The 22,451-nt window shown below is 52.8% G+C and overlaps 1 protein-coding gene across 3 annotated transcripts in view; it reads right to left on the bottom strand.

Annotated features, from left to right (window-relative positions):
• The window catches only part of Sardh (sarcosine dehydrogenase), a 59,436-nt gene that overhangs the window by 24,241 nt on the left and 12,744 nt on the right, over positions 1-22,451 (bottom strand). For all 3 annotated transcript variants that reach the window (XR_012911808.1, XM_075985547.1, XM_075985548.1), the window contains 9 exons: positions 21,979-22,108; positions 17,957-18,043; positions 17,673-17,763; positions 15,561-15,702; positions 14,301-14,384; positions 13,212-13,325; positions 8,750-8,888; positions 7,017-7,130; positions 2,876-3,023 (listed from right to left, as the gene is read on the bottom strand). Coding sequence is in view for 2 of the 3 variants with exons in the window: in XM_075985547.1 (XP_075841662.1) it covers positions 2,876-3,023; positions 7,017-7,130; positions 8,750-8,888; positions 13,212-13,325; positions 14,301-14,384; positions 15,561-15,702; positions 17,673-17,763; positions 17,957-18,043; positions 21,979-22,108 (1,049 nt within the window). In the remaining variant the exon portion in view is untranslated. The remainder of the gene's footprint in view (positions 1-2,875; positions 3,024-7,016; positions 7,131-8,749; positions 8,889-13,211; positions 13,326-14,300; positions 14,385-15,560; positions 15,703-17,672; positions 17,764-17,956; positions 18,044-21,978; positions 22,109-22,451) is intronic.

Here is a 22,451-nt window from a genome sequence, read left to right on the forward strand (position 1 = left end):
TCCGGGCTCCCACAGCCCTGGGACAGCCACACAACACAGAGGTAGCCTGGCAGGATAGATAGGGCTTGCGCTGTCTTCCTCATGGGGCATAGGTGATACAGATGGCCCGTACAGTGGGGCTGGGAAGATTGTGACCTAGGTGTCAGTTCCAGAGGACAGACACCCAGGTCTGCCAAGGCTGCTGTCCTTCCTTAGAGAAGAACAGGTGGCCTGAGGAAAGAGGATCACCTAGAGTCCTAGGGGCCAGTCCCAGCCCCTTGCATGCCTCAGCCCAGGCTGCCAAATGGAGACCTAAACAACCCTCACAGAACCACAAAAGCACAAGTCCAGTACTGACAACTGTGACCATCCCACATAGCTCAATGTGTCCCCAGCAACCCCAGGAAGCTGTTTGAACTGAATGAAGCTCATTAAATTGAAAAACTCAGCTGCCAAAAAAAAAAAAGGTCAAGAGCCAGGAAAAGGCTCAGCAGCTGCCATATTGGCTGGCTCAGAGATAGCCAACTTCCAGAAAGTCCTTCCAAGTAGCAGTTCACATAGCACCTACCATGACCCCAGGTGCTATGCTAAGTGCTCCCCACACAGCTTAGTAACCAGACCTGTTTGTACTGGTGACATTACTACTCATATGGAAGGAGAATCTTCTGGAAGAGGCAGGGAGGAGAGCTGCCAGCCTAGAGGCTGCCACCTTGCTGTCCCCTGGGGCTTCACCTTGATCTAACTGTCTGGTATCGCTCCTCTCTCCTCCCTCACTCTCTAAATAGCTCAGCCCTGTCCAAGGTCACCAGGCGCTGAAACTGGAGTCTCCTGAAGGTCAGAATGGGCCCTGTGGTGCAGCAGGTGGGACGCTACTCCTTCAAGCTGATATGTGGGCTTCAGTCTCCTGGGGAGGGGGGCTGGAAGCCACACTCACAGCACCCCAGACCCTGCAGCCAGATGCTAATCAAATGCTCTAAACACTCAAATAAATGGCTTCCATGTCCCCAATGTGGCAGTCCTCACCACCTGTCCCTCTTCCTGGCTCGTCAAGACTTACAGCCAGCTGTCCCTGAAAGGCGCTCAGCAAAGACTACAACCTGGTGCCCCTCCTGTTCTCAGAGTGGGGACCAGGGTCTAGACTCAGCCAGGAGTTGCTAGTTTGGTCAAGCCCAAGGTGCCAGGGAAAATGGACACCACAGCAAAGTCTGAGCATAGTAGTCAGGGTCCCAGCAGGACACCCAGGGTGGAAGAGATGTTACCACAGCATAATACTGCGCCCCCGGGGGTCCTGGCAGCCCTTTCTCAGTAATGCATCTTTCCGCTCCCCCAAGAAGCGGCTCCCATCTGTCCTGTCTCCCCATCCTTCATGCTGTTTCATGCCTCATTTCCAGTCTAGGCCCAGGGGATCACCTAGCACAGGCCTGCATCTCTGGACCCAACACATGGCACCTTGCTGGTCACCAAGGAGTACCATCTAGTCCAGGTGCAGCTTCTCATGAGGACTTTTGACTTCGTGGCTGGGGTGGTGATGAGGGTGTGAGAGCACCTGATAGGTCCAGGGGGTCCCCATCTCCCTCTGACTTGGCTCCCAGGAACTGTGTGACCCTGGAAAATGTTTCTTCCTCTGTTTCATCAATAAGAAAAGAGCGATCACAACCACCTGGGATGGCTGACCTCGGCAACTTGTTTGGACTGAGGGATGCCTCCTAGCTTAGGAAGGAAAGCCTCCAGGAGTTATCACGGGACATTTCAGAGACCTGCTCTGAATGCGGGTGACATGGACAGCAGACAATGAAAAAGAAAAAGGAATAAGCCCTTGTAGTGTGATCTCCTCTCTTTCTCTCTCCCTCCCACTCTCCCTCCCTCTCTTTCCCCCTCTCCTCTCTCCTTTCTCCTCATTCTCTTCCACTTTCCTCTCTCTCTACTCACCTCCCCTCTCTCTTTTCTCTCTTCTTTCTTCCCCTATCTTTTTCCTCCCCCCACAATCTTTGAACCTGTGACAAAAATAAGCCCTTCCTCCCTTAGGTCACTGTTCTACAGATATTCAACACAGCAACAAAATACCTACACCAACAGATCCACACACACTCCCACACACCCCAACAACCCCTGCACACCCTGCACACCCCCAATACATCCCAAAACACCACACACACGCCAACAATCCCTGCACACCCCATACACCCAAACACACCTCCACACACTCCAACACACCCCCAACACACACACACACACACACAGCCCAACACACCACACACACACACACACACACACACACACAGGTCTCCCAGTAGCATCAGGAGTAAAGGCCAGGCCACCTTGGGCTCCCACTGGCTGCACTTGGTTGGTGGCTGTTCACAACGCATTCATTCTTCCTCTTCTATTTCCCCTATCCTGCCCCTTCCCCAGAGTGGGCTTTCTAGGGTGCACAGCTGTGCCACATCCTTGTGTCTAAGACCCTCAGTAGCACCCAGGGAATCCTCATGGGTTCCTGATTCCTCTTCCATCAGAACCAAGGCACAGTTGAGGATTATAGATCTTGAATGGTGGATGGCCTTGTCTGGCACACAGCGAGGGTCCAGAGGCCTCTCCTCAGCTCTCTTTACAGATGGGAGTGGGTCCACCCCTGGCCTGGCTCTGCCCACCTCAGATGAAGAATCATAGCAGCCAGAGACTCCAAGGACTCGTCATGGAACACAAGGCTGCAAAGCTAAGCTGACCCTGGTCCAGGGTTGACCCAAACCTGTTACTTTGAAAATCGCTCAGCCCAAGTAGCATCCCAAGGTGTCAGAGCACCCATTGTTCAGATGAGTGGTTCTGCCCGTGGGCTCCACTGAAGGACCTGGGGCCTAGGTGCACCAGATAACCCAGGTATCGGGTTCCTGTCTTCTCTCACCTGGCTGGGCCTTGGATACTGAGCAGGCCCAGATCTTCAGAACTATCCATAAGCTGGCACCGGAACTTCTGATCCTGTAGAACCGTCGTTATGTGAGACCAGTTTTGTTGGGCCACAGCTCCACCCACAGCCAGGTAGTAGCCATCCCCTAGAGGAGAAGCACCAGGTTTAGAACAGGACCTTGGGACAGGGAACACGGTGAGGATGAGTCTAAGGGACCCCAGACTCTTACTGCAGAAAGGACAAGTGTCAAAGGCTTCTGCCTGCTTCTCAGAAAAAAGGCTTAAGACTCTGGTGCCTTCAGGTCCTGAGGGGTTCTAGCCCAGCCTAGAACTAGGGCTAAGAGGCCTCGGACAAATATTTCCCCTTCTTTAGGTTTCAATGTCCTTACTAGTTCCCGTCATTACTTCCCCCGTACCCCTGGACTCCCGGCCTCTGCCATCCGAAAGTTCACTGGGCCGGGCTTAGAAATGGGAGAGTTAGCAGTGACAGTTCCCTCATGATGGTTAACCTTGATGGTCGATTTGACAAGATCTAAAATCACCTAGAGGACAGGCTGGTGCGCATGTCTGCAGAAGGTTTTCTAGATTCAATGTATTCGGGTAAGAAGCCCCACCCTGACTGTGGGTGGCACCTTGGGCTAGGGGACTAGACTAAACAAACAGGAGAAAGTGAGCTGAGCACCAGCATCCGTCTCTCCGCTTCCTGACTGTGGATGCAACGTGACCAGTTATCTCCAGGTCCTGCTGCCATGTTCTCCCTTCTGTGCCCTTGGATGTGAGCTGATGAGCCGCTCTTAATATAACCCAGATCACCCCAGGTGTTAACACGTCAACTTCCCCAGACGTTCAGGGAGATGTGTTGGGAATAGGTGGAACCCATTGTCCCTATGGCCATTGGGCATCCACAGAGTTGCACAGGCCCTGGGCCTCCAACCTTGGACACCAGCTCGCTCTGCCAGGCATTTGGGGGAACCACAGACTCAGGGCATAGTGGCCTTGGCCCCAGTAAACAAGCCCACCAATCTCAGTGGCCCCATCTGTGATTCGGGGTTGATAAAGTTGTCATTGGAAAGGATGTTATGACCTGTGGCAGTCAGGTACCCATGAGCCATTGCCTTTACCACCCCTGGACCGGTTTACCAAACCTGGTACAAAGGAGGCAGGGTGGGAGGCTTCTATTGTGGCCCCCATCTTTCCAACCTCCTTCCTCGCTGACTCCCACAAGGTCCCTCTGTCTTTCAGTGAAGGCCCTAGAAGCCCCTGAGTTTCTGGGTCCTGATCATTTGCTTAGGCAGCAGGATGCAACTGGAAGCACCTTAGAGGGCTGCTGGGAGGAGGCAAAGCCACAACAGGCACAAGAAGAATGGCACCATTTACATGCCCTGCTTCCCTTCCCTTCAAAGGCCCCTTCCTGGCCAAGCTTTCCCAAACCAGGCTTGCAGCCCCTCCGTACGGGACTTGTTTCTATTGAGGGGTGTCTTGACCCTGCCCAGTCTACTCCCTTGCTTGCTGCTTCTCCATCTCCCCGCCCAGGCATTGTCACCTCCTCCTGAAAGCCCTCTCACCCCTAACCTTGCAGAGTTCTGTAACAGTCTGAGTCTGTGACAACCAGACCTAGGCACCACACCTGTCCCTCCATCCAGTCTCCTCACACTACTGAGGCATCCCGAGGAGCATCCTCAGAGCCATGGGTAGCAGAAGGCCTGAGTCCTCAAATCTGGCACCTTTATTTCAGAGACCACTCCCTCATAGGAACACACGCCTCCATGGAAGGATGCAGTCTTGGGAGGCACACAAGCTTTGACCAGTCTGTCCCGTGTACTCTCTGCAGCGTACTGGCCTGTGTCCATCTTTCTGAGCCTCTCCGTATTCTCCTGTACAATGGGTCTGCCTCCAGCACAGGGCTACTTAGGGGGCAAAATGATAGCAGAGAACCACTTAGGGCCCACCAAAGCCTCTTCCCTTCCTCCTCACGAGTATAAAAGAGAGAGAGAGTAGGAAAGGGGGCGGAGGAGAAAGATAAGGGGGGCAGAAGGCTCCCTGATCCCTGGCTGAAGTTATTAGAGGATGTTTGAATTCTGAACAGGGTCCTCAGCCATCACCAATCCCTCCATGCATACTTCAGCCCCCATTCTGTTACCAGCCTGAGTAACAGACTCAGTAAGTACCAGCTGGCTTGAGAGGACTGTGCCTGTTTGCCCTGGGCAGCCATCCCCACTCAGTCGCCCTACGGAGACAACGTAGGGCCTGGGACATGGCGAAAGGCAGATCCACAGGAGCCAAGAGGTAGGGTCTCGCCCAGACACCTCTCCACCACTTCTGGGTGTGGGGAGAGCATTGTGGGTGGCAGATCTCACATGCCGTTTTCATTATGTCGCTGTGTTTCTTTCAAGCAAGTACACCTTTTATAATATTAAGAAAGATGAATAAAGATAATTTAAAATTGCTTCCGAGATTGACAGCTGCTTAGTACACAGCCTTGATCACATGTAAATTGCCACATTCTCTTGACACCCTGGAGCTCTGAGTCACATGCAGAATTAACGTGCTTATTAAATATACACATAATGCAATTGTGTATGCAGCCCAGGACCTGTGTCAGTGCAGGAGACGTTTCTCTACTGCTTTGTGGTGTCCTGGGATCCACAACCATCAGGGCATAGGGCTCACTGGATCATCTGGCCATGTCCCCTGGGTGCAGGCCTCCCCCAAGCACTCAACCCCAGCAACTGTGCACAGGGTAGGAGGTACAAGAGAATACAACACAAAGCACTTTCTTGATAGCTTCCAGCAAGGTCGTTATTGCCGAGATGGGGAAACTGGAGCTTGGGAGGCTGCGTCTAATCTAGCTCCTCTTAGCTCTTATTCATCCCGGTAGCAGCTGGAGGAAGTGCATTCTCCTGTCCCCATTTCACAAATAGAGAAATTGAAGCTCAGAAAGTTAAGGTCTCAGAATTTTAAAATTACAGGGCTGGAGAGATGGCTCAGTGGTTAAGAGCACTGGCTGCTCTTCCAGAGGCCGTGTATTCAATTCCCAGCAACCACATGGTGGCTCACAACTATCTGTAATGAGATCTGGTGCCCTCTTCTGGCATGTGGGCATACATGGAGGCAGTATAATAAGTAAATAAATCTTTTAAAAAAATTGAAATTACAGAAAATGGTGGTAAGGATGCAGGTTGGGTTCAACACCCACCCCCAGCACCACCACAGTACAAAAAGATCAGAACTGTGGCTGTATCACACATAGATAAGGGAACTGACTCCTTAGTGAGTATCCTCCCCTCCCCCTCTACCAATGCCCAGACTGAGGCTTAGCCCCAGGAGGCTTCAGGAACAGAGGAAAGAGATAGGAAGTAGCCAGGGTCCATATGGGCCAGCACTGCCCATTGCTGCTCTCTTGGATGGCAGCCCAGAGAGTCACACAGTTGGTTTCTACCCCCTGTAAGCCACTCCTTTTGAAGCATCAGTGCCTTCTTGGAGAAAAGCCACACCCACTTTGTTCCCTTTTCCTGGTGGACATAGGCCACAGGACGGTGGGGCAAAGCTGCCCCTGTGGAAAGCGGCAGGTAGGATTCAAGACTCAGGTGACCGGAGGCCATTTGTCTAGATGTAACAGCAAAAACTGTGCAAGCAGGACTAAAGTGCTGATCTGCTTGTCATCAGGGGTGTGCAGAAAGAAGTAAGGGACACAGAGGTCACCCAGGTGTCAGGTGGGTGCTGAGCCAAGGATTACGGGACCAGTCCGGGCCTGAGGATGGCAGTGGCTAAGGAAGAGAGACCAGCTCAGATGTCAGGGAGGAAAGAGGGTGAGCTCTGAGTGAGAGGTGTGCCCTTCCGTGGGCTGATGCTGGACAGCTGGGCTGAGTCAACCACACCAAGGCTGCTCCAACATGCCACAGCACCAACAGGTTCAAAGACGTAATGAAAGAGTGCTTGGAGCAGCAACACGGCTGCCCGGACACAGCCAGCATTTAGCCTAAAATGAGACAGCCAATCTCCAGGTCCTAACCACAAGTGGACATGACAGGTGATTATATAGTCGGCCTGGACAACGCTCCTTGGCCTTCCGGCTACCAATGACTGCCAGTCCCCTGATCAGGTCACATCCATGCCAAGGCTTCTCACGGCAGCCTTACCTTCAAAGGCAGGGGCCAGGGCACTGGCCTGGGTGCCAGGGGCCAGGCGACTGACAGTCAGGTCGCTCTCCGTGCCTCCCCGGTGGTTCAGCATACACGTGTACACAGTTGAGCCTGGCAACAAGGACCGAGGTGTGAGTTCCACAGAGCCTGCTCTTCCTCAGGGCCTAGAGGACCCCATGGCAGGTCTTCCTCATAAGACATGTAACTCTATTCCAACCAACCAGACTATTGATGAGGTCAACCATGGTTGCCACCTGGGGAGGGGAGTTCTTCGAAAATGCTCACTCAACTCCACCCTCATCCCTTCCTAATCACCCTCAGCAGCATGCTTGAATCAGTATCTGTGGTGTAAGTGGTCATGTACATGAACAGTGGGCAGACAGAGAAACGAGTGAGGTGAGTGGGGTGGGCGGAAGGGTGGGCAACCTGGACAGTGGATGGATGGAGAACAGGGTGGTAGAAAGGGCTGAGAGGCAGCTGGAGGTAGTAGGGGGCGAGTAGGTAGGTGGAGCCATTGGAAGATCCGCAGGAGCAAGGCCAGCTGCACATGGGGCTGATGGCCACTGACTGGCTGCACACGGGATGTCTTAGGTTGAATCACACCCCACAAATAGACATATTAGAGTTTTTATACCAAGGGTTTGCAGGTGAGGCCTGCTTAGAGGTAAGTAAGGTCTTCATAATGCTGTGTGAGGGACAGTCATTAAGACAGACTCCCATTCAGCAGGACTGTTTATAGAAAGGAGAAAGTTAAGGCCTGAGGAGTTGACTCAGTGTGTTCAATCCATGGGACCCATGTCAAACGTGATGCTGGAGAGGCAGAGATAGGACGATCCTTGGGACTCCATGGCTCACCAGCCTAGCCTACTTGGTGAGCTTCAGGTCAGTGAGAAACCCTGTCTCCAAAATAACAAGGTTCCTGAGGAATGACACCCAAGAATGTGCTCTGATACATACAAACACACCACACACAAAGAAAAGAAAAGATGGGGGCCCCAGCATGCAGCATCAGAAGCAGAGATGGGTGAAGAGGTTGCAACCGAAGCAAGGCCAGTGCTCCAGGCCTCCACCAAGTTGGAGGAGGCAAGAGAGAGCCCACTCGTAATCGTGGAGCAAAGGGGCTTAGCCAGCACCCTGATTCTGGCCTCTGGCTTGCAGGACCAGGAGATAATCCATCTCTTATTCTAAACCACCCAGCTTGTGCGACTTGTTACAACAGCTATGGGAAAGGAATAAAGATGAGGGTGGGTGGGTGGATGAGTAAGACGGTGGTAGGTGGGAGACAAAAAGATGATTATTGCAAATATCACATGGGATACACCATAACAAAAATGGTTCATTGTTTACTCGCGATCAAAATGTAACTAAGCATTATGGATTTTTAATTCTGGCAAGTACACGGAGGGAAAGCAACCCAATGGTGGGGAGAAGTGACTGGGCTCAAGGGCCAGGAGGTACCGCTGAGTACTATGGCCATGTATCCTTTTGTAAGCAAAGAAAGACGGGATCCAGAAAGGGGAAAGAAGAAACATTGAGGAAAGAGATGGAGGAGGAGGAAGACCATGGGGTTGAGGATTGGTGACAGGACATAGAAGCCCAGATAACAGACTGGGCAGACCCAGGAGAAGAACAGTAGGTTCCCTGTCTATGCCCAAGGCTATGCCCATGGAGTGTTCCATCTGAAACCGAAGTGGGAGAGGAATGGATCTTGCCCACCCTGGACCCAGTACCTGGGGGTCGGTTGACATCTGCTGAGAAGAGCCAGTCAGCGGCCTTCCTGGCATCCACCCCCAGCAGGTAGAACTTCCCAAAGTAAGACATGTTGAACACGGCAGCAGCCCGTCGGCAGGCCAGACATTCCTCCCGGATCTGAAAGGCCCAGTGGAGGAAGACTTTTCGGGGTGCTGGCCTTGAAGATATGGGACTGGATCTTTCCTGATACACATGCTCAGAGCCCCCCAACTCCTGCCCCCCCAGCCTCTCAGTCATCCGAACTTGGGAACCCACCATTATACATTCTTCTCTAAGAGGGGAGCACACAGGGGACATTGGGCACCAAGTCATAAACAGGCTCTGTCATTCAAAAGAATTGCCATACAAGCCAGGCATGGTGACACAGGCCTGTCATTCCAGCACTGGGAAGGTAGAAGCAGGAAGACCAGAGGTTAAAGCTAGTTACCCTGCCTTTCTCTCTGAGAAACTATAGAGAACACTACCTAAATGGACAACAAGCAGAAGGAAAGACGGTCAATATATAAAGCCTACTCCATTTCTGGGCATAAGCACAGAGCAATCTAAAAAGAATCCAAGAAACTACTCCATTTTCATAGCTCCCAAAGCCATAAAAATATCTAGAAGTTTGACAATAGAAATGCAAAGTTCTTCTTATAAAGAGTTAAAATATATGTGTGCAGACACATGAGCAAGTGTGTACGGAGATCATAGGTTGATATCTGGTGTCCTCCTCAGTTGCTCTCTGTGTTACCTTTGAAGCAGGGTCTCTCACTGACCCTGAAGCTCACTGATTTGCTTGACTGGCTTGGCTAGGTTTTTCTGTGGTTGTCTTTGGGTGTTTTTGTTTGTTTGGTTGGTTTTTGTTTTGGTTTTTCAAACAACGTTTCTTTGTGTAGCCCTGGCTGTCCTGGAACTTGCTCTGTAGATCAGGGTGGCCTCGAACTTGCAGAGATTCACCTGTTTCTGCCTCCCAAGTACTGGGATTAAAGGTGTGTGCCACCACTGCCCAGCAATACCTGGCTTTTTCTGTTCAGCCTGGGGATCCCCTCAGACCCTGAAGAAATGTTTTTGAGGAAAAATAATGACCAAAACCAATGGAAAGACAAAAGTTCACAAGGCAGAAGATATACTGTCGGTAAGGCAACCACACACTCAAGCTGATCTATAGATCTGACTCGGTCCCTATCACAACCTCAGCTGGATTATTCGCGAAGGTGACAAGCTCACCCTAAAATCCACATGGAATTCCAAGGGGCCAGAGGATCCTAAACAATCTTGAAAAAGAAGAATCAATGTGTTCACACTTCCTGATTACAACATTTGGTGGTATGGGGTGGGGCTACAGCAGACAAAGTTTCCAACACTTGCTGGGGGGAGGAAAGCTATGGTAGACAAAATAGTGTTGAGTTGCGCTAGTGATGGAGATGTGGACTAACGGGGTAGAGCCAGAATCTGGAAATCACCCTCACATTAATGGAAACTGGTTTTCAACAAGGCCCCAGGAGAACTCCATGGGGTTTCAGCAATTAGATACTCACAGCAAAAGAAAGATGTCTGAACACTTCCTCATATCACACACAAGACTCCAGACAAACACAAGTTGTAGACACAAGGGCTAAAGTGACAAACCCTTCATAGAAAACATGGAAGTATGAGTTTGTGCGCCAGCCAATCTCTTAGACACGATGTTGAAGACACCAGTAATACAGGGTAAGAGAGATAAATTGGACGTCATCAAAACTTCAGGCATTTATACAAAAGGATTAGAGTTTGTATTGTCAATGATTCCATAATGACAGTGAAAAGGGAATGGAAGAGACTTATATATTATACATCGAACCAGGGACTTGTGTCCAGGATATGTATTTATTTTAGGCTTCGTATGTATGTGTGGGGCATGTGTATGTGCATAGACTGTGCATGCCAACATTGGGTGTCCTGATCTGATCAGATTCCATCTTTTTCTCTTGAGTCAGGGTCCCTCACTGATCATGTGGAGGGAACAGAGTGGGGAATGGGAGTGACTCCTGGTAGCTGTGGGGTTTCCTGAGTGGAGAGATAAAGCCCAAGAACTCGCCGAGGCACGGGGAATGGAAAGTTTTCACTGGGTGGACTGTGTGCCGGGGGAATTGGGAATTGCGTCTCAGTAAAAGTGTTAACAATGAAAGCATTCAGTGGATGGAGTGTGTGCCGTGGGAATTGCGTCTCAGTAAAGGTGTCAACAATGAAAAGCCTCCTCCTGGCCACTGATCAGCTGCGCCAACCTTACTTTCATTACTGAGGGTAAAATGATGGTGGTAGCAGCTGCCACGGGCTGGACAGCCAACGTGAGTCTCCGGAAGCTGGTCCACACCCTCCTCAACTCATCACCCAGTGAGATGAATGCCACCAACTCTCGGTATGCCTAGGGATCTGGAGTCCAAAGCAGCACAGAGCAACACAAGGGCAGTAGTGGAGGTCTCCGATGCCACCCCCAGAGCTGAGCAATCGGCCTTTTAGACCTTGTAGTAGGCTTCCAGGTAAGCATCAGACCTGGCTTAGCCTTCAGCCATCAGGTTGGCATACCAACACTGCCTCCTGAGGCCTCGGCTCCTCTGCCTCCCTCCAGACATCATTAAGGACCACTTGTTGTCCGCCAGGCTTTGAGGTGCCTTCGCTGGCACTGTTAGAGCTGCCGACCCAAACCCAAACAGCTTCCTGGGCTGACACTCGCTGTCTGCCTGGCTGGGGAAGCTGCCAATGAGAACAAGTGTGTGTCTCATGCTCAGGGACTGTCTCTGGTGCATTTGCGGAGGCTGGATGGAGCTGCTAAGCCAAATTGGCATCTCCCCCAAGCTTCCACACCCTCCAGGGCCAGGAGTCCCACAGGCTGTAGAAGCTGCAGGTGCTGAGGTGCCAGACGCAGCCAGGCTCTCCCTTGAGGAGGCTGGATGGACTGGGCACCAAGCCGGCCCTGCAACTGTAGCATTTTACAGAGCTCCTGACTCCGGCTACCACCCCAGAAAGCCCTGACTTGCCTTAGTAATTTCCTTCTTAAACAAGCGTTAGGGAAAACACCGGAAACAAATGAGCTTTTGTCTTCGGGGCTGGCCACAATATGCCATGAAAATGAGAGCTCTGGTTCAGGAGTTGGGGAAGGCACAGATACCACTGACATTGATTGTGAGGCTGAGTGATGGCAGTCCCTGCCTGTCAAGTCCTACCCTAGATACCATGATGCCTCCCTGTTGCTCTGCCCACAGTCTAGGGCCCGGGCTGAGGGCTTGGCTCTGTACCTACCTCAGATGCACAAGGGACATCGCAGTTGCCTTGGGCATAGCGACAAGGCCAGAGACAGCTATAGTTCTTAGAAGAGCTAGGTGTGGTGTGGCTATCGTCATTGCTCATTCTGTGTGAGCTGCCTGTGGGATACAGGCTGCTGCAGGAATCCCTGGCCCCCGAGACTCAGCACCTCATCCCTCATCTGGTGGAGAGACAGGCACATTGGGGAGGGACCACAAGCTGCCCGCAGAGTCTCACCTGCCCACCTTTGAGTCCGTGAACAACTCTAATGATGCAGCCACCCCGACCCTGGCCTCTTCTGCTTTATTTGGAGGCGCCATCCAGTGGCTTTGGGCACAGGGCCAGCAAGCCCACCTTGTTCTAGACCCACTCCACTGTAAGTGGAGGTTGGAAGCCTCTGTAGTCCCCAAGAAGAGGAAGCCCCATCCCTCGTGGATCTGCACAGCCTCAGGACCAGAGGACGAAGAGAGGGTCTTATCTCACACTCACAGTCCTTGTTTTGTTTGTTTGTTGTTGTTTGTTTGTTTGTTTGTCAGCTCAACACAAGCTAGAATTATGTGGGAAGAGGAACCTTAGCTGATACAACACCTCCATTCAGAATGCCTATAGGAAAATCTGTAGGGCATTTTCTTGATGGACAACTGATGTAGATAAGCCTAACTCACTGAGGGCTGTGCCGCCCTGGGCAGATGACCCTGAACTGTATGAGAAGCAGACCACGGAAGTTGTGAGGAGTGAGCCAGTAAGTTTCACTCCTCCGTGGTCTCTGCTTCAGTTCCTGCCCCTAGGTTCCTGCCTCAAGTTCTTGTCCTTCATGATGGACTGCAAGCTGTAAGCTGAAACAAACCGTTTCCTCCGCAGGCTGCTTTTGGTCATTGTGTTTTATCACAGCTACAGAAACCTCGACTAAGACAGCCACCCAGGCCAACTGGCTCAATCCTGCCTCTTGCTGCCCGCCAGCAGCAATACTGAGGGACCCTCAGCCCTGACTGCAGGTGCAGAAGAGAGAGGGAAAGGAAAATATCACATGGTTTGCACGAAACTGTAGTAGCAAGAAAGGGGCGAGCCTGGAGCCCCCTACCCGGAAAGCCAAGGGCCCCTCGGGCAGCTTAGCAGTGGATTCTACATGAGGAACAGAAAGCAGCCGGGGACTCAGACCCAGCTCAAGCTGCTTACCACGTGGTGGTGGGGTGGGAAGTCGAAAGTGTACTCATCCCCCAGCAGCCTGCTGTAGGCGTAGTTCCCGTGTGCCTGCTTTCCGTAGGCTCCGTAGTAGTCGTAGTCAAGGACCTGTTACAGAAAAGTGAGGCCATCTCTCACTCTCCCTTCCTCTTCCCTCCTTGTTGTGGCTTGAAGGTAAAATGGCCCCCGTGGGCTCCAGTGTTTAGCACTTGGTCCTCATCTGGGGGTGCTGTTCCAGAGGCTGTGGACTGTTTAGGAGGTGGAGCCTTGTTGAAGTAACTGGGTCAAGGGAGAGGAGGGGGCTGAGACTTTGTAGCTCAGTCCCACTTGCTCTCTGCTCTCTGCTTCCTGACTAAAGATACAATGTAGCCGACCGCCCTGTGTTCCTACCACCATGCCTTCCCTACTACGATGCTACATCCTCACCTAAACCAGCCACCCAGGCCAGCTGCCTCAATCCTGCCTCTTGCTGCCCTCCAGCAGCAATAATGAGGGACCCTCAGCTCTGACTGCTGGCGCAGAAGAGAGAGGGAAAGAAAAACATCGCATGGTTTGCACACACCTAGATGTGGGTCTCAAAGCCTCCATGGCCTGCTCCCAGGGGCTGTTCCTAGGATGCTCTGGGGAGGCCCCTAAGGCATCCCAGAGCCAACATATGGGACTGTTCAGTGGGTAAACTGACACACAGAGGCACAATTCCTCCCACTGACAGCAACGAGCAGCTGGTGTTGCCAAATATACATTCTGAAGGGTGCGTAAAACGGGGCTGCTTTTCTCTTAGAACCAGGAATCTTCCATTCTGTCCACACTGTGGGTCTGTGCTGGTATCCAGTGCTTGCCCATTTGGTTCTGGTCACTGCAAGCAAACTGAGAGCCAAGCCTTTGCAGATGCCTCACCACTGGGATGCCGAGAACTCTTTCTCAGATTGGTACTCTGTTTCCTGAGTGTGGACAGCTGACCTGTCACCATAGCCTGAGGCACACTGGATTGGCCTAACTCGGGTGGCTGGGAGGATGCCGGGATGAGAATGGGTATGAGAGGCCCAGGGTCACACAGACCAGTGCCCAGGCATCGTCACTCACCGGAGCTGTTTCTTGGGTGTTGAACCATCCCGGCCGTTCCCAGCCATGTCGTTCTTGAAACACACAGCCTTTTCCAAGCAGCTCCTGGATGGAGACAGAGAGGGCCCATCACATAAGGCCAGACACCGCTTGAGGTGCAGAGCCAGGACACCCACCACCCAGACCCAAGAATGCTAAGGGAAGCAGGGTGCCCAGCTCTTCCCCCAGAGTCCCCTCAGCACCTTCACCTCACCACAATAATCCCTCATCTAGAGAATGACCTGCTATGAGTTGTCCCCCCCAACCCCCACCAATCAGGACATATGCTGAAGCCCAGACCACTGCATGATAGTCTAGAGACAGAGTCTATGGGGAAAGCATTAGGGCTGAATAAGGTCACATAGTAAATCCTGATCCCAGAGGGCTAGTCACTTTCCAAGAAGAAGAGCTCCCAGGATGCTCTCTGCTCTGGGAGGACATAGCAAGACAGTGGTTGTCCTCAGCCTTGGTCAGGGCCTTGGTCAGGAACAAGCTCAGGGGCAACTTGGTTTTCAGTCTCCCAGAACACAGAGACTGTATCCCAAGAAGACTGTGATGAGAAGCTTGTCTCTTCTCATGCACAGCCTGGCTGTTCCTCTGACATGTACCTGGACATACTTACCATGCCCTCTATCACCCAGACCCCACCTGCCTGCTGCAGCATGGGGCAGACTCCCGTGTGTGTGTGTGTGTGTGTGTGTATGTGTGTGTGTGCGCACGCGCATGTGTGAGTGTGTGTGTATATGTGTGTGTGCGTGCGTGCGTGTGTGCATGTGTACAGAGGACAGAAGACAATCTTGGAAGCTATTCCTCAGATGCCATCCACCTTGTTTTATGAGACAAGATCTCTCATTGAGCCTGAAGCTCACTGACTAGGCTAAGCAGGCCGGGGAGCCTCCTGCATCTGCTTCCCCAGTACTGGGATTATAAACACGAGCCACCACGCCCAGTTTTTTTACATGTGGGTTCTGGGAATTGAACTCAGGTCTTCCTTCGTGCTTACATGCAAATATTTTACCAACTGAGCTATCTCCCCCACCCCTGAGTCTGGTTTTCAGGGCATCTGCCTCTCCACTTGGTCTAAAGCCCCTGCAGGAGCTAGTCTCTCCCACCCCAGCCCTAGCACAGCACCCTATACAGAATTCCTGGAACACAGGCCTACAATAGAGTACCCCACATGTGTCTGTTACCCTAACATCCCAAGGCCCTCCAGGAGCCTTAACTTGCATATATCTGGTATACCTCATGCAGGGGATCTTTCCTCATGTTGCGTCCCGCCAGTGGCTCGTCATGGGGGAAGACAACTGAGTAGTTCTTGGCATAGGATTCATGGCTGCGCTCACGGATCCAACGGGAGTGGTCCGTAAGGGAGTGATGGAAACGCCTGCCGTCAATGAAGGAGATGGATCACTGTTTGCCGACAACCTGTCAGGAATCCAGCCTGCAGTCTGGGCCTGGGTTAGCCTCTTCTACCTGGTCATGAACCACTCCTCTCACAGCTAACCCAGCTAAGGATGTCATGAGGAGACCAGTACACAGTAAATTTCTGCCAAGTTGGGTAAAGCAACCATACATATGGCCCAAGATAGCCAGGGGTGGTGGGTGGTCCATCTTTCCATTTCACAGATCCAGAAATTATGGCTCAGAGAAGAGGAAGAACTAGCCCAGGGCCACACAGTTGGGTGTGTTGGGTGGGCAACTGAGACCCATCTGTTTGGGTGTGAGAGAAGCATCTGCTATCGTCTGGAGACCCCTAGTGCTGAGTAAGCCCTGGGACCATCCCTTGCTGCTGGGGTCTAGACATGCCCAGGACCCAGTGACTGGCTGCCCTACCCACACATGTCCCCTACGGAGGGCGAAGGTGAAGGCGTGCATCTGTCCTTGATCAAGTTATAAACAGGTAACCCATAAGGGGGAAATGGGCACAGAAAAGAGGCTCTGGTTCGCCCAACCCCTGCCCCGTGATTCTTTCTGTGTCTGTCTTCCTCTGCATCTCTCTGTCTCTGTCTCTCTGTGTGTCTGTCTCTCTCTGTCTCTGTCTGTCTCTTTGTCTCTGTCTCTGTCTCTCTCACACACACATACACACACACAAACATGCACACTCACAGGCCTGGAGTCCACAGTGGGTACTCAGGTGTCTGCAAAGGTACAGCTGACCCCGGCTAACCTGGTCCAGGCTGAATGGAGCCTTGATGACACTGGAAGGGGGCACTGAGGATGGTTCTGTGGCTCTGACCACACAGCTGAAGGAGGTCAGGCTGCCCTGCTCTATTTGCATAGAAGGAGTATGAACAGGCCCTTCCCTGAGGCCCCTTGCAGCTGTACCATTTCTAGAACATTCTTCTCTGATAGGAAAACATAGGCGTGGCTACAGAACAGACAGTCTCTGAGGGGATAGAGCGGACCTCACAGCACCAGAAGCCGGGTAGGGGGTGGCACTCTGGGGTTCTCAGAGTCGGCCATCTGTCTTCGTGATGGCAGACGCCACCTCCCCCATGGGTGCAATGTTCTCATCCAGCCAAGAGGAGACAAGCTGGCAGGGCTGTGGGACATCCTGCACTGAGCCAACAGCCCCTCCACCCGACTCTGTCCCCATGTCAGGCCAGCAGGGCAACTGGATCCTGCCTGAAGACTATTGGTCAGGAACACACACTGACTGCAGACGGAACACACCGAGAAGCAGCTTCTTTCCTGGCTGTTCAGTCCCTGTGCTGCCCCTGAAGGGCCTGATATGGCCCCAGCAATGGGCCACACCGCACAGGTCAATGTGGCTATTCTAAGAGTGGGATATGGAGCCTGGGTCAGACAGGACTAAGGAGTTTCTTGCTCCTTGCCTGGGAACCTTTGTAACAGGCTGTGGAGCGCTAGGATGCCTTCAGGCTCCTGTCATCGGCATTTGACCCAAGTTACATGGCTCAGTACCCATAGACTCAAGTCACCTCCGTACCCACACCAGCCTGTCCATGCTGACTGTCCTGCATCATGGGGCAGAGCCTGCTCAGTGTTGACTGAGCCCGACTCATGTCTGGCCACCAGACAAAGAGCCCTAACGATGGTCCCAGCTGGGATCTTTTCCCTAGCCTCAGTCTCCCCATCTGTGCAGTAAACTGATGGATCCTGCTGATGAGGACAGTGGGTCAGGCAGGACCTAGGCCACGAGATCCTGGACTCCGCAGAGGCTGTGCCAAACCTAGGTGCTCCTCCTGATACCTCCCACCAACCACTGCCTTCTTCCTCCCATCCTTGTTGCCCACTTTCAAGAGATCATCTGGATTTCAAGAAAGGTTCCTTGCTAAAATAGCACTCACCCCTTCCCCCAGCTGCCCTCTCTCTAGCTCCAGCCACCACACTTGCCTGATGTCATAGCTGTACATGTCCTTCTCCGGGCGCCCGTGGACAATCCAGTTGGCCAGCTCGTGCCCACAGCCACCACCCAGCATCATGCCTGGTGAGGTGGGAATGCAGGGCTACAGTCTTCTCCGCACGCCCGCCACACCCAACTTTACACACCCATCTCCATGGAATCCCCCCGTCCCGTTCTCACACCTGGGTGTAGAGGGTGGCAGGCCTTTCAGCAGGACTGAACCCTGCACCACAGGCCTCCCCATCTCCACACCACCTGTCAGGTCCCCCCTCACCTGCACTGTTGAAGCCACAGCCAAGGAAGAATCCACGGAGCTCAGGAGCCTCCCCCATCAGGGGCTTGTGGTCGGGCGTGAAGGATTCTAAAAAGAAGGAAGGCCTCAGTCTCCTTCAGACCTCAGGCCCTTGGGGTAGGGTATCCTAGGACAGCAGGGATGGGAAAGTGGTCCTTGGATGCCTCTTTTGTTGAAATCCTTTATCCTTATGATCCAAGACAATACTGTTTCCTCCAGGGAGTCCCCCTGGTTGCTCCTGTCCTTGTTCCCCTAAGCACTTCCCCTGGGACCTACCAGCTCTGCGCCATGGGCTCAGATTCATCTCAAGAACATCGTAATTGCTCCACCAACAAGGGGCCTTCTTTGACCAGCACAGTGCTGCAACGCCCCTCACTGAGCCACCATCTTCCTGTGTCATTGCCTGCTGGATATTAAGGGCAAGGACCAGCCTTGCTAAAGGCCATGGACTCAGGCTCAGCATAGAGGTCAGCCAGGTTCTCAATGTGTGCTCTTAATTAGTGATCACATTTTCCTTGCAGCCAGGGTGCCTCAGAGATCAGGGGACAATGCGGTCACAGTCAAGGATTCATCCCTGCTTGACTCCTCAGGCAAGTCATTCTGCCTCTCTGTGAGTTTCCTCTGTTGATCAATCAGGGTTCCAGTACTGACTCCATAGGGCTGGGTTATCATACAAACATTTGTATTTCACCAGAACTGTCTCAACAGTCAAGACAGAACAGAACTCAATCTACCCATAAGAACTGGTCGGACAGCAAGACAGACAGAATCCAAACAGCCAAATAAGCAAAAATGAAGGTGTCTCATAGAAGGTTCCCCCAAAGTAACCTCAATGTTCCCACAGTCTTGCATGGCATGAACCATTACCGCCCAGTGTTTTATCACAGGAGAGGAAAATGTCTGGATGGGCTCTGCTGTGCATCAGTCGCTCAGCAAAGCTGCCCGGATCCATCCAATCCCAGGTAGAAGTTGCAGATCCATCCTCTCCCCAGAGGGTGATTAGAGACCAACCTGCTGATGGGCACAGTGTCTGAGCTGAGGGGCAACCGATTGGGGCGCAAGAGGAAGCTTTCAAACAGTAGGAAGCTGCTGGAACATCAGAGGGCAATGGCAGAGGAGACAGGGCCAAGCGACCGAGCACTTGTCCCTTAGAAGGGCGCACCCCCACTTGTCCCGCAGGAAGGCCCATCCCCAATATCAGTGCCAAAGTGTGTAAGGCTAAAGCCAGATATTGTATTGAACAACAAGAAACAGTCCTGAAACAGGCTGTGAGAGGCCGAAACAGAGGCTCTCCTGATCCACTACACCACACACACTGGCCAAATAGGAGCTCAGCCTTTTCTCATGGTTCCACAGTAGCCCTGGGTGCTCAGAGGGACTTGGCATTGGAATGAGTATCCTGAGGGAGGGCTCGAAGCTGGCAGACCTGGAGGAGCCGAGTATGGTGAAGCTCACGGTGATGCTACACTGGAGAACCAACGGGGAAGGGGAAGAATTTGGCCTGCAGGGCCAACTGCCTTTTATCCTTCTACTAGAAGACCTCACAGAGGTGAAGAAGGCCTGGGATGGAGCTCAGGTGACTCTCCAGGGTCCTGTGTGAGGCTAGGCTGTATGAGTGAGGGTGGGGGCGGTCATCTGGGTAGGACCAGAGCGGCTGGAGAAGGCGACAGGAGCCATGTCCAGGTCTAAAAAGATAAGAGAGGGGTCTCAAGCAGATTTGTCAGAGCTGGGGATGGAACTTAGGTAAGGAGGCAGGTGTAGAGTACAGGGTCCCTTAGATTTTGAACATAAACAAGACTGAGAAACTTAAGGACACTGGAGCTCCTAGCAGAGTGAATGGAAGGACTTGAATTTGCCACCCCACCTTGGCTCTGAGTTCTCAGACAGCCTAGGTCTATGAGCTCTGTCTGCCCCTAGCCAAAGTCTGGGGTTGGGACATCTCTAAATTTTGGAGGCCCAAATCTCTGAGCTGTCTGGCAAGGAGAAAAGCTATCCACCCCCAACCCCTATCCCCAAACCCACCCCCGCTGCTAAGAGACCAGACCCAAGCCGTCTTCCCAAGGATACTTTCCCCAAAATAGGGCCCCATGGGGAGTGACAGCTTCCAGGCTAATTAGACAAAGAGAGCCGCAGGGGACATTCATGCCCTTGGGAGTCTTCCTGTGTTTCTCACCATCAGTCCCACTCTGGCTGAGCAGGGACGTGAGTCACAGCCCTCGCCCACGTCCCAGATCAGGCATGCTCTCGGTCTGCTCACAGAGGCCAGCAGCTGACTCCATCTGGCCTCCCTGGGACTGCACCCGGTGCCACAGCCTTCCTCGTCAGCCACACATATGCACACAGACTTAGTCGGCTCTGTAGCCACCAAGCATGCCCAGACAGTGAGAGCCGGCCTCCACAGAGGGCCAGAGCACCCGCCATCTCTCCTGTCTCGTGGAAGACGCTTAGCCTCCTGGCTCCCTGATGTCCCCTTCCATCCATAAGGCTTCACTGTCAGTGACTGGCTTGGCCCCAGCCTGCGACTTCTCAGTCCCATGCTACCTCTGCTGACTGGTGTTCTGTTTCTGCCTCCCAGGACACACGCTGTGGTGCCCAGAGGCTCCCAGCCTACTACTCAGTCTGTGGTGCTGAAGACAGTCTCCTTCTGGGCTATCCTGTATCTTTCTGAGCTTGATTCTCAAGGAACCTGAACTGGAGGACTGTTTGCCCTGTAGGAAACACACCTTGAGATTCTGTCGAGACCACGTTTCCACCCTGCCATGTGTGGTTTTTATCTCAGCCCAGCGCTGGCTGGCTCTGATGTCTGATGCTGACCTTCAACTTGGCAGGATCTAGAATCACCCAGGAGGTTAGCCTCTCAACTGCGAAGAATCTTCTAGATTAGGTCAGCCTTGAGGCATGCCGGGAGCAGACTTAGGCTAGCTAAGGCAGGAAGATCCATGCTGGAAGTGGGTGACATCATTCCCTAGGCCTGGTCCAAGACTGAGCCCCAGCATGCATTTCTCTGCTTCCTGACTGCGGATGCAATGTGACCATCTGATCCAAGCTCCTCATCCAGGACTTCTCTGCCATGATGGGCTGTGCCCTTGAACTGTGAGCCAAAAAGTAAACCCTTTCTCTTGTCAGGATATTTTGCCAAGGTAACGAGAAAAGTAACTAAGAGAGGCTCCTTCCCCTCGGCAGCCCAGCCTGTGTCTCTCCTGCCAGGTTGGCAATCCTCACCCAAGAAAAGGGTGGACTTTGGCCAGTGAGTACACAAGCCCTAGGTGTGTGGGGCTGCTGGGCTGTTCCAAACTTATCTCCAAGGCGCAGCTGCCTGAATCTCACACTATCAGAGTCGATCAGCATGGACCTACTTTCCAGCCTGGCCTCTTTCCTAGGATCCTCTGCTGGGAGCCCTGCATCCTCATTCTGGGGCGGAGCCTGGGGTGCCCTGTGAACAGTGGCTACTCTGTAGATAACCTCCAGGGAGAGGGCCTGGAAGCTAAACTTACTCTTCTTAGCCTCCTGGAGAGGAGGCAGGCACTTCGGAACCCCTCGCCAGGAATCTCTCCATGCCCAGCTCATCTCTAACCCTACAGCATTCTGGCCACCCAAGAACAAGGGGTGAGGCTGGTGGTTGGGGACCCTGACCAGGGAAGTGAGAATTGGGGTGGGTGCAAAGCTGGGTGCCCCACCAAGTGATCACTGTCCTAGAGACGGTCCGTCTTCCTGTGCTCACTCTGACTCACACGGTGCCAGGACGGGTACCACATTCCCATTTTACAGATGGAAACCCTGTGATCTGGGGATAAAAGGGGTCTAGAGTCTCAGTGTTGAGGTCAGAGGCTTCATGGGCTGCCTGCCCAGGGATACATTGCTGCCCTTGCTAGCTTGGGTTTTCTCCCAGAGACGAAATAAAGAAAAGCTAAGTTCAGGTAACAGGAGGCAGGTCATCCTCAGGAAGGCAGTCATCCAGAGGGACTCAAGGATGTCTCTGTTCCAGCCTTAACATTCCTACTCACCAGGGCCACAGACAGTGGACTTGATCCCTGTCTTCTCCAGCACAGGGACACGGTTAATGGCACCTTCAATGTGCTGGGTGAACACATCCCAGTCCAGGTCAAAGAGGCCAAAGGCAAATTTGTCTGATACCTGCAAAGGCATCAGGAGAAATCCATCAATCCACCATGAGAAAAGTGCCCATCCATTCCAGGTTCACCTCTGACACAGCTCCAGCCCTGAGGCAGGTAGGGCACGTGACTGACTTCACCAGGTCACATGAGACAGATGACAGGACTCCCCTGTGGGCTCTCCCATGCCCGTTCTTTCCTCGTTCCACCTTCACCTAGCTTCCCTGGACTGTTTCTGTGGTCTCCAATTGGGCACTAACCTCTAACCTGTTCTCTCAAACCGTGCAGGAGCCTCCCATGGCTCCCAGTTACCTACCACAACCCCCCAAAACCTTCCATGCATCTGCCTTCCCTACTGTTCCCCT

Source organism: Microtus pennsylvanicus, chromosome 9 (assembly GCF_037038515.1).
Source record: "Microtus pennsylvanicus isolate mMicPen1 chromosome 9, mMicPen1.hap1, whole genome shotgun sequence".
NCBI classification, from domain to species: domain Eukaryota; kingdom Metazoa; phylum Chordata; class Mammalia; order Rodentia; family Cricetidae; genus Microtus; species Microtus pennsylvanicus.